Source organism: Echinops telfairi, unplaced genomic scaffold (assembly GCF_000313985.2).
Source record: "Echinops telfairi isolate 266 unplaced genomic scaffold, ASM31398v2 ScPeMD7_7469;HRSCAF=8507_1, whole genome shotgun sequence".
Lineage (NCBI taxonomy): Eukaryota > Metazoa > Chordata > Mammalia > Afrosoricida > Tenrecidae > Echinops > Echinops telfairi.
Window position 1 is genome coordinate 33247170 of NW_022111373.1, and position 11586 is coordinate 33258755.

Here is an 11586-nt window from a genome sequence, read left to right on the forward strand (position 1 = left end):
TTTTCTGATTCAAAATGTCCAATACCCATCCATTCCAGCTCACTAATGCTTAATTATTGATCTTTATTTGTTCCATTTCATTTTTTTTACAATTTCTAATTCATATTTCATACATTCCAAGTTCTGATTATAAGTAGAGTTTTACAGATGTGTCTTCTTGTTTAGACTTGTGCCCATCAGGAAATAAAGATCCTGAGGGCTTTATTCTTAAAGGCTTTACTTCATTCACATAATTATGACTGACTACTTTGAGAAGGCAGTTCTTCCTCCGCCATACTACCCAGTTCATCTTCTGGCACTATCACTGACAATATTCTGCTTTTATTTGTTAGGCTTTCAGTATCTGGAAATCTTTTTATGTTATCCCTAGGTTCTCAGTGGCTAATATCTCTAAAGTGGCTAATTCCTCCAAAGCCTATTTTTGATGTATAAATGCATGTAATATATATCCATATATATATATATATCAATACATAAATCCATATATATCTATATATGTGTGTATATATAGAGAGAGATCCACTCTCTCATTTATTTGATAAATAACATTGGGGATCTGCTGAGAACAAAGCAGCGATCCACACACAGTATGAACCCCCCGATGGCTTCTCTTGGTACAGACCAGGAGACAGATAAGGGTTGATGCAGTGTGCTAGGTGTGGTGACAGTGGCATCAGAGAAGCGCCCTAAGTCTGGGAGAAAAAGACAGTCATCTTATTTAGAGGATGGCACGTTAGAAAAACGGTTCTAGAGGAAGTAGCACCGCAACAGAGACTGAAAGGTCAGTTGGAGGGAGAGCGGGAATTGGGCTGGAAATAGACTTGGGAGGAGCTTGTAGGTGGATAAGAGGAAGATTATTCTAAGAAAAAGAACCAGTGCTAAGTTGACTGTAAGAGTGTAAAGATGGAGTGGTAATAGTCAGTCAATATTTGTTACTGTATAATAGGAGCTTAGATTGTGCAAATCATTAACATCTTCTGCTGCTGGACAAAGGGGGTGAAGGTTTGAGTCTACCTAGAGGCAGTTCAGAGAAAAGGCCTGGCAATCCATTTCCAAGTAATCAGCCATATAAAACTCTATGAAACACAGCTCTTTTCTGACTCATTTGCTACTTACAATTAATCAGTGTCTACTTAAAGGCAACTTATTAGGTTGGCAAGGGCCAGGCATTTGCTGAATATATTAAAGAATCAATGGTCTCTGCCTTAGATGAGATCACATATAATGTATACCTGAATTTTAAATAACCTGGGATTTGAAATAACCAATGATCTAATACATGTTGTGCTGGAACTTTGTACAACTGAGGGATTTATTAATTCTGTAGTATAGAACAACCTCTTTAGAGTAGACAAGTTGGGACAGGAGCTCAAAATGTCAACACCTTCTCATTCCTCTCAGTGGTGAACTCTGCACACCTTGATATGACCAACTACATCCTTCAAGTACTTCTGTCTCTAGCTGCTTCTGCTAAAAAAGAATTTTATTCCCAGACAATTTGTTAATGAGTGTCACAGAGTTAGGTTATACTGGAAGTCAGACATGAAACTTTTAAGATTTTGTTAAGTTGAGCTCCTACCTTGGCTGACCAGAAAAATCAACAGCGGCAAACTCGTTAAGTCACATTCGTCAAATGCTGGCTTAAATTTTAGAACTGGGATTCAACGTGAAGCTCTGAACGGCCACGCTAAGGCCTAATGAGGTCCTTGCCATCTTTCTCTAGGTTACATCACTCCAGGAGATGTGTTGGGTGAACTCCCTGTTTAGATGGTTGCTTGAGTCACCCACAAGACCTAGCATCGATTCTTGCACATAGTTGGTGCTCCATAAATGTTTCTAGAATTAATACTAATTGCCTAGTGAGTGGATGCCAGAAAATCTTCAGGCAATGGCTATTTTATCAAGCCATATACCGACATTTCCTGCAATGGGGAACCAATGACTAGACTCAGAAGTCATGCTTATCACAGACACTGGCCATGGCCCCAGAGAGAGATCAGCCATGCCAGTGATCTCCTTACTCCTGCAAATATAGCAAGTGGAAATACTATTCCTGGATTTAGAGTTACACAGTTTTTACATACGATTATAACAGCACAAATCTTTTTAGAAATCTATTTTAAATAAAAGCAAAACCATTTAAATTCAGTAAAATAAGGCACTTGTTTTAGGACATACCACTTAAAAGATCACTCATAAAATGTAGTTGGCACTTCAAAAACCTTGCCAATCACATTTAACCATCTAGTCAAGTGGTTTGTGCTTTTATACAAAATCAACTAGGCCGCCTTACTCTTTAGAAGCAATGAAGGATTCATTCCTTCTTGTGTTTGTTAAGCTCTAAACGAGTAGTTCTTAACCTTCCTAATGCTACAGCCCTTTAATACAGTTCTTCATGCTGTGGTGACCCCCAACCATAACATTATTTTCATTGATACTTCATAACTGTAATTTGCTACTGTTACGAATCATAGTATAAATATCTAATATGCAGAAAAGGTATTTTCATTGTTACAAATTGAACATAATTAAAGCATAGTGATTGATCACAAAACATATGCAATTATATTCTATGAAATATTTATTTCTAATGACAAATAAATGAACATTTGTCTTGAAAAATGGTGTAGTATGGGTAACAGTCTTCATGCCGCATACTTGTCTGTCGGCCTAGCTGCATGTGGGCGGACCCAACTGGAGACAGATAGAAGAGAGGTTTCTCGGTTCCTAAGACCATTGGAAATATGTGTTTTCCGATGGTCTTAGGCTACCCCTGTGAAAGGGTTGTTCGACCCCCAAAGGGGTCATGACCCACAGGTTGAGAAGCGCTGCTCTAAACATAGAAGATTTAATTTGGTTGGTAATTTTATTTTTTCTATTCCAATATTCTCATGGCTCTAATTCTCTTCATAGTTTTTAATGAACTTTTCGATTGCTCCACATGCATGCAAGGACTGGGAAACAAAAAGGAGGACAGAAGGATTGATGCACTCACACCATCACGTTGGCAACGACCACTGACTACATGGTGGGTTGTCAAAGAATGAACAGACCAGTCTGACAAAGAAAAACAAACAAGCCACCACCACCACCACCAACCAGAATGCTCCTTAGAGAGCGAGGGTGGCAAGAGTTCAATTCACTTACTTTGGAGAGACCAACTGCTAGAAAAGGACATCATCCTTGTTAAAAGAAGGTTAGTAAAAATGAGGCCAATCCCCAATGAGAAGGAGTGACACAATAGCCCAACAAAGGACTCAACCATCCAATGATCATGAAGGGGGCTCCGGACCAAACATAAGTTTGCTGGGTGTATGTAAGGTCTCCATGAGTCACAGCTGACTCAACAACATCTAACAATGGCAAACAACTCATTTTCCTTCAAATTTAGTGCCTTGGTTTGCTTCCTATATTTTTCTAAAGTGCAGTCCTTTTAGGTTCATTTTCAAAGGCACAGGACCACGATACCTTGCCAGTAGGACATGCAATTTCCCTTAGTTCCACTTTGGGCAGTGCTGAAGAGAAAATGGTTTCTAAAATGTAATTCATAAATCTGACCTACAAGGCTGTCCTGCGATCTCAGTTTCTACAGCTTCCTCAGCAGCTAAGGGGCTTAGCAGACTTCCGGAGATGTGGGAAGGAAGCACAGTGGTGACGTCATGGTTCCATGGGATCGGAGGTTGCTATCTTCTGACCTCAATAGGCCTTCTTACTACAAGACTGGTTTTTGTTTGTTACTTTCACCATTGGTGCTATGGCCCATGAGCTCCTGCCTCTTCGGTTGGGTCTGTTTTCCTTCAAGCATATTAAAATTGGAAGATGAGAAAATATTAACAGTGCTCATTTCTCTCCATGGATCTGCTTTAAAAGATGACGTCTGCACACTTGCTCCTGTCACACTAATAGTCGAAAATTGAATTGAGTGCATCTCCAGCCATTATTAGAACAGCTGTGCGGCTGGAAAACTCTAATTCAATCATATCCTGAGGCCCTCGGTCTTCCTAGCACATAGATTAGGAGCCCTACTGCTCTCCCCACCAATAGCAGTTTCCTCTCTAATAGAGGCATTATTATATAGCTGGAGGTTTGTATGAGAAACATATTGGTCCAGTGCATAAAAACCAATCAACATATTGCACATATTGTAAATTCCCAGTCAAATAAGTGTTAGGTAATTCTCTCGCCAGTATTGTGGAAAAGATTCCCTGTGTATAATGAGAAAAACAGTGAGCTCATAGAAAAAGTAAAAGGTTGGAGAAGACAAGAAATCTTGTTTCTAGTTCCAATGGTCAGATTTGGGGATGATCACTTATACCTTTACTAATTCTCAATTTCCACACCTGTAAAGTCGGATGAAGGAGTTCTAGTGGCACAATGGTTGAGAGCTTGCCTGCTAATTAAAAGGTCAATGGTTCAAACCTACCCAGTGGCTCCAGGGAGAAAGATCTAGTGTTCTGCTTCTGGAAAGCGAACCACCTAGGAGACCCTATGGGACAGTTCTTCCTACTAACATTAAAAACAAACAGAAACTTTGAAAAGCACTTCAAATGCTTTGGGGCGCTGTCTTGAAGAGACAGCAGATTCTACGCAGTGGAGTGGGCACAGGGAAGCAATGGAAGGGTTCTCTCCTAAGACAGTCACCACTAACCTCCTTGGATACCCTTCTCCTTGGGGTCCATTCATGGTTTCATTGCTCATCCATTTTTTCCTTCAGCAGCATTTCCGGAGCATGTCCTGTGTTCTGGGAACTCAGCCTAGGATCAGTGGTTTCACTGGACTTCTTCTGTCGGACCCTTACACTGCAGGCACCCTCTCTTGTGCTCCACGATTTAACCAGTAAGATCTGTATCTGTGCACAGTCTCTTACTACTTCTAGTATCGATCTGCTTAGTCTCTTTGTTTGCTTCTCCAATTCTATTCTTTTCTGATTACCTTGATGAGCGAAGCAGAGAATTCCTGATAACCCCTCAGGAAAACACAGGAGGTGGAAAATCAAAAAGAACTTGACAGTTTTTCCTTTTCCTAAGCACATTTTTACCTACCATGCTCTGTAAACTTTTAGGAATGATCTCTATTCTCAAATTTTTGTTTTGAGTGATAAACAGATAACTAAACTTGGCAGTAATCGGCTATACTAAAACATGTATTGCTCTGCAACTTGGAATTTTTTACATAGGTTATTTTGTGTGTGTGTGTGTGTGTGTGTGTGTGTTTTTGAGAAAGTGGGTTTTAAATGTTTACCAATATGCTTTTAGAAGTTTTGTTGTTTCTTTGGAGGTAAATGTTTGCAAAGGTTAATAAATATTACAATGTTTTATTTCTTTACAACCTAAGCATGACAGGTTTTCCTCTGCCTACAACTTAGATATGAACAAATCTTTCTGGCAGGAAGTATAGTCAGAATGCTCCTTACACGTGAGTACTGATAAAATTTCACTTACTTCAGACATGTCATCCAGAAGGTCAACTACCTGAGGGAAGGACCTCATCACTGAAAAAGGGAAAGCCTCTCACCGACATGTTTGATGCAGGGCCTCCAGCAATGAGGTCAAATGTGGCAGTGACTGTGGGGATGGTACCGACGGGGCAGCATTTTTGCAGCTATCCCTAAGGTTGCCAGGAGCAACCTAAGATGCTCTTATTGAATATTATTTTCTTCTATCCTATAACTTACTCACAACTCCCTGCCACCAAGTGCTTTCTGACATTTACCGACCCTATCTAGCATTCCAGAAGCCATCAATCTTCATGCAGAGAGCCACATCTTTTTCCCTCAGAGCCATCTGAGGGAACCATCAGGACTCTGTCCTATACTTCTCGGAATATGGATCTTACAAAAATTATCAGCTGGTCCCAAGGGTTCAAGTAGAAAGAAAATGCTTTGGAAATGGTGATGGCAACATATGCACAAATGTGACTGATACTATTGGTGTATGAATTGTGATAAGAGCTGCAAGAGGCTCCACTAAAATGATTGAAAGAAAAATAGAAATTATCAGCTGGTGTGTTCTGATATTCGTGAAAATTTTAGGAAAAAATTGTCTTTCGTTTTTCGTCTTGCTGGTTAGAAATAAACCCTTTCTTGATGAGATTTCTAGGATCAACTCACCTGTCAAACAGTTCTCCTCCTGTGACGAGCTCGAGAACCAGACTGATTTCAGTAGGGGTTTCAAATATCTCTTTAAGTTTTATCTGAGAAAAAATATATAAAACAAAGAATATCACAAATTTCTTATTTTCACTTTTCTTGGAAATAGCTAAAGTTACGAAGGAAAAAAATCACCTTCTCTATACTAGAATGATGTGGTAGCATTGTTTATAAAGCTTCTTTAGTTTTGTGTCAGACAGGCACTTGTCTTTCACCTTATGAATTATTGTCATTATTAACCTAATTTCTTCAAAGTTCTGTTGAATTCTGATGATTTTCCTTTAATCAGTTGAAAGATACTTGCCTTATACACACTTTGTAAAATTTTTCTTAAAACATTTCAACTCCTGTGTTGCTCCAAAATTAAAAACAAGCAAATAGACAGTACAATTGCCCAAACCATTTGAAAGCGCCATAGTTGCTAGCAATATAAATGCATCTTTTTCTAGAGAAGGAACTTGGAATTAAAAGTCTGTAGCCAGACCAGACCACCTGATAGGGTTTGTCTATACAGAAAGAATGTCCCTTAATAATTCTAAAATTGTTCACGGATAAAAGAGTTCTCATAAAAGTAGGGATGGTAGTTATTTGATGGACTGTAATAGGGGTTTTAACATGCTCCAAGAATCCAACCAAATGTAAGTATTTTCTCCAGTGTTCAGGAGGTCTTAGAGACCAGGGTTAAACTACATGTAAGGCAAAGCCCAAATTGGCTTCTCTTTGGAATAAAAAAGAGAGGTGGTGTAAAAGCAATAGTTAAATGTAGCAAGACTTGTTAACTGCTTGTCCCTTTTCCCTTGACTTGACTGAAAAGAACTCCGGGTTTTGTATAGAGAATTGAGGTACCTACCCCTAAATTACAGAGCATGGTTAGTCTAAGCCACTTACGACAACCATGCTCCCGAATGTCTCAGCCTCCCTGCAGATATGGGTGATTATAGGACCAGCTTTGACTAATAAAATCTGAGTGAAATTTTACTGTAGAATATATATATATATATGTATATATATATATATATATATATATATGTATTTGTCATGAAACTCTGGTCCTTTTTCCTGTCTTGGATATAGACCCAACAGCAAGTGAAGAATGTGAAAGACCCATTTGGGGACTTTGAAGAGACCGCATGAGCGTGGAAGCCAGCTCTGAGGAGAGTGGGACAAAGGACAGCTAGTGTTTGGTCCCAAATGGTGGTGCTCAGCTTTGGAGCAGCTGAAGTGATATGAACAACTGCATGCATGCCGATTTCTTGTAATAGGAGGAAAAAGTTGGTTAGACTGCCAATATTAATGTTTTCTGTATTTATAGCTAGATATGTCTCTAAGTCATGTATTATATTTTAAACACATTGCCTTGAGCAAACACTTTCTCAAAGCAATGGGTAAAATATGTACTTTGGATAGATGGTTCAATTTATAAAGCCAAGTCATGGCCTAAAAGATGATTTTTCTTTTTCATTTCATTTCATTGGCTCCAAGAATGCTTTTTGTCTGTTTTTCCATCAGTGGCTTCATCCAGGGGTAGCTTAAAGCAGGACTATTGAGAAGATCTTGTTTTCTCTCTTCAAATACAGCATTTTTGGGCATCCGCATATTACTCCGGAAACAGATACTCTCTCAAAGGAGACTGAAATGACTTTGGAAAAACAATGCATTTTCTTCACAGGCTTTTCCAGCAATGGCATATTAATAAGGTAGGTACACAAAAGAAAGGGGGGAGGGGAGAAGCCAGTACTTTATTACAGAGAAACAACACTCTCCAATTGTTTTGCTCTTCTTTTATGCATGAAAATAAAGATGACATGCATATTGCTGATCTGTTCATTTTCAGAACTCTTTCAAGGGATATTATTTTAAAGATTTATTCACTCAAAGAATTGAAAATGTGATTAGCTGAGGACGAGAGCCAGGTCACGGTAGCTGCTCAGGGAGAAAAGGTCCCCTATTAACTATTAAGCATGGACACTCAAGAACCAAGATCCCATTCTTGAGCTTTGGAAAGGATTTGAAATAGGTTAAAATCCACTTACAATGTTTGGATGTGAAAGGCGAAGAAGAACTCCTATCTCAGTCCTGACGATTTTTTTGTCCACCTAAAAGGTAAAATAAAAGAGATACATAAAAACTGCCACCTTGAAAACATCCAGAAGATCGGAGACAACAATGACCTGGGAAAATCAGGGAATTGGTAGGAGCAAATTTGTCAGCCCCCCCTCCCCCCCCCCATCTATCTTCCCTCTGCTTCAGGTGCCATGTCTTCCTTCTTGGCTTCAAGTGTAAAGTCAAGACAGATTCCAATTCAGATCATGCCTTGGCAGACCCCTGGCACGATTTTTTGAGAAGTCACCTCTCAACTTGAAGCGCAAGTCCCTCAAAAGGTATTCCTTCTCCTCCTCCGTTTCTTATGGAAGACTGTGCCTTGAACCCCCAAATGCTATCTGTCTGCCTACTTCAAGTAGAGGTGGGAACCTAGTCCACCATGACCAACCAGAGGCCATCGTGATAGGGTCAAAGACATGCATCAAACAAGTCAGCCAATCAGAGCTCTCCCTAGAAATGTTGCTCAAGCAATCAAGAAAGAGATATTCTCCTTTTCTCTTAAATGATGAGAGAGAGCGAGAATAGAAGCTCGCAGCTCACATTGACTATATGAGGGGGTTTCACAACTTCAAAAATGAAAGGATAATGGAGAGAAATCTAATTCGAAGATCCTGGATAGAGTTGGAGAAAACTATCATGTGGGAAGCTAACACTGAGGAAAATATGATGAGGACTATATTCCTTCACTTATAGCAGAGGGAACCTGGAAAGCTGGTATTCCACGGAAGGAAAGCTCCCGCTTTGGTAAGTTAGAGATAAAGTCCAAGTACATTATTCTGCTTTAAATATCGTTCCCACACATTCTCCCCTTAACAGCTATGCTGCCTTATAGTGAGCACATGGTTAATTATATCTCCCTGTAGAAGCCGACATTATCCTTTTGCTCGCTCCCCCACTCCCCACTCCCGTGTTGCCCAACCCCCATCACACCTTCGCCCAATGCAGGTATTAGGTTTCCTCATCTGTGAGCTCAGGGACCTTGATGTAGCTGCCACCCACCTTATGACACATGTAACTACTAAATATGCATGCCTTAAGGCTACTTATAAATGCCCCAAGATAGTAAAGTTTTCTCTAACTCCTCCCCGTTCCATGTGGTCCATCAAGAGGAGCTGCGAGCATGCTTCCATAAAATGTGTCTGACTCCTTTAATTTGCTCTCTCTCCAATCATCCTTATCCTCTATTACTTTACCAGAATCTCTACATATTATCGACGTACGTTTGCACCTTCTGGTCTTTCAGGTGTGGAGGCTGGTTTCCTCTGACAACACCAAGTAGAACTCAAAATCATAAGAAAGACCAGGCTTACTGGTCAGGTAGAGAATGGTGAGGCTCCTGAGACAATGGTCCTTAGGCATGCTTCACGACTAGGGATGAACTCACCCTCATTTATCATTTTCCTTCAAACAATAGACAGTTCTATTGGGGAACAATGGGGATCCCTGGCCGCCCAGTGATCGACACCTGGGGCTGCTAACCAGGAGGCCAGGTGTCCACCAGCCACTCCTTGGGGACGGTGAGGCGTTCGGTGCCTGTAAAGCTACAGGCTTGGGGACTCAGAGGAGCAGGTCTATTCGGTCCTGCAGGGCTGCTATCAGTTGGTATCTACTCAACGGCAGTGAGGGAGATAAGAGGCAAAATAAAAGCATGGCGGTAAGAACAATTGAGCAATAAACTATTTGAGATCAAGAGGAAGTTCAGAAGGGTTAGGAAATTCGGAGGAAAGGGAAAAGGACACATAAGGCCTAAGTAGCCTAAGGGACTTCACATGGTGGAGATGGCAATCAATGTCATAAAACAAACGATGTATGAATTGTTGAATAAGAAATTGAGCTGTTCTGTAAAACCTCACCCAATTCACAATAAAACATTAGAAAAGAAAAGAAAAAAGGTAGTGGATATTTTTCCATGAACTTTTTGAAAACCCTTGAATTTGACAAAATATAGAGAGTGTTTTATTAAAAACAAAGCATCTAAGGCATATACACCGGGAAGAGATGAGGAAACAGTGCTGCCGACATAATTTAAACCCCTGGATTCAGTCTTGAATAAACTAATTTGATCTTTGAACTTTATACTTTTAGAACCTATTACATTTCCTTTTCTGCCTGTAATCTAGAGTTAGTTTCTGTTTCTATATATTAAATAATCCTGGACAGTTTACCACTTGGCTGATGCTCAGAAACACGATCAATTACCTTAGAATATTCCAACATAAGCATTTCTTTTGGTCAATGGAGAACTGTTTTAAATCATGTTTTAGACGATTCCCAACCAAACCAACCTCACGGTTACTGAGCCTATTTCAATTCATGGTGAACTGCAGGCCAGGCTGGAACTGCGCCTATGAGTTCGTGAGACTGCAACTGTTTACAGGCGCCAAAAGGCCCGTCTTTCTCCCACAGAGCAGCTGGTGTTTGAAACCGCTGCCTTGTGGTTAGCAGCCCACTTCTAACAATTCCAGTGCTAAGCAATATGTAATTAACACCTGCATCCTTTCTGTAGTCGCTGCCATCTGAGGGGTCCAGAATGTTGGACTGGCAGAGCTCACCTGGTTTTGGATATGGTGTGAAGATATTTATGGACAATTCACAGTAATCATTGGGAGTATACAATCAAAAGACTACTCGAAATGGGGAATAGAGTCCACCATACAGTCCATTCTTCTGAGGAAGTAATGGTGAACTTGAGTAGAAATTTAAATGCAATGCGAGGGAGGCAACCAACCACAACTTTCAACCTAATGAGGAACAACATTCATTCATTTAGGCTTATCCTTTGATGAAAACATTAACCAAGAAGGACATGTTCTTAGAAAATAAAGAAGGGACATTTGAGGGCCTTTATATATTTTTTCTCTGGCAAATATATTTTACCAGATTCATGAGTACCTTCCTTATAAGATGGAAGTTACCATTTATAGATGTGCTATTCATTTCTTCTTTTTAAAAAAAAATCAGTTTGGGAGGACTCATACAGCCCTTATTACAATCCATACATACATCCATTGTGTCAAGCACATTTGCACATTTGTTGCCACCATCATTTTCAAAACATTTTTCTTTCTACTTGAACCCTTGGTATCAGCTCCTCATTCCCCCCACCCTGAACCCTTGATAATTTATAAATTATTATTATTTTTTCTTGTATTACAATGGCCAATGTCTCCATCACCCACTTTTCTGTTGTTGGTACCCCTGGGAGGGGGTTATATATAGATCATTGTGATTGGTTCCTGTGTTAGACAGGGTTCTCTAGAGAGATAAAACCAAATTGCTGATAATTTAATATATTTATTTATAAAGATAATTAGATATATAACAAGGAATGAACT

At 39.8% G+C, this 11586-nt stretch overlaps 1 protein-coding gene across 1 annotated transcript in view; it reads right to left on the minus strand.

Annotated features, from left to right (window-relative positions):
• The window catches only part of CAMK4 (calcium/calmodulin dependent protein kinase IV), a gene marked incomplete at its 5' end in the record, with an annotated part of 309547 nt that overhangs the window by 121822 nt on the left and 176139 nt on the right, over positions 1-11586 (minus strand). The window contains 2 exons of the mRNA XM_004706636.3: positions 6110-6192; positions 8182-8244. Coding sequence (XP_004706693.3) covers positions 6110-6192; positions 8182-8244 — 146 coding nt within the window. The remainder of the gene's footprint in view (positions 1-6109; positions 6193-8181; positions 8245-11586) is intronic.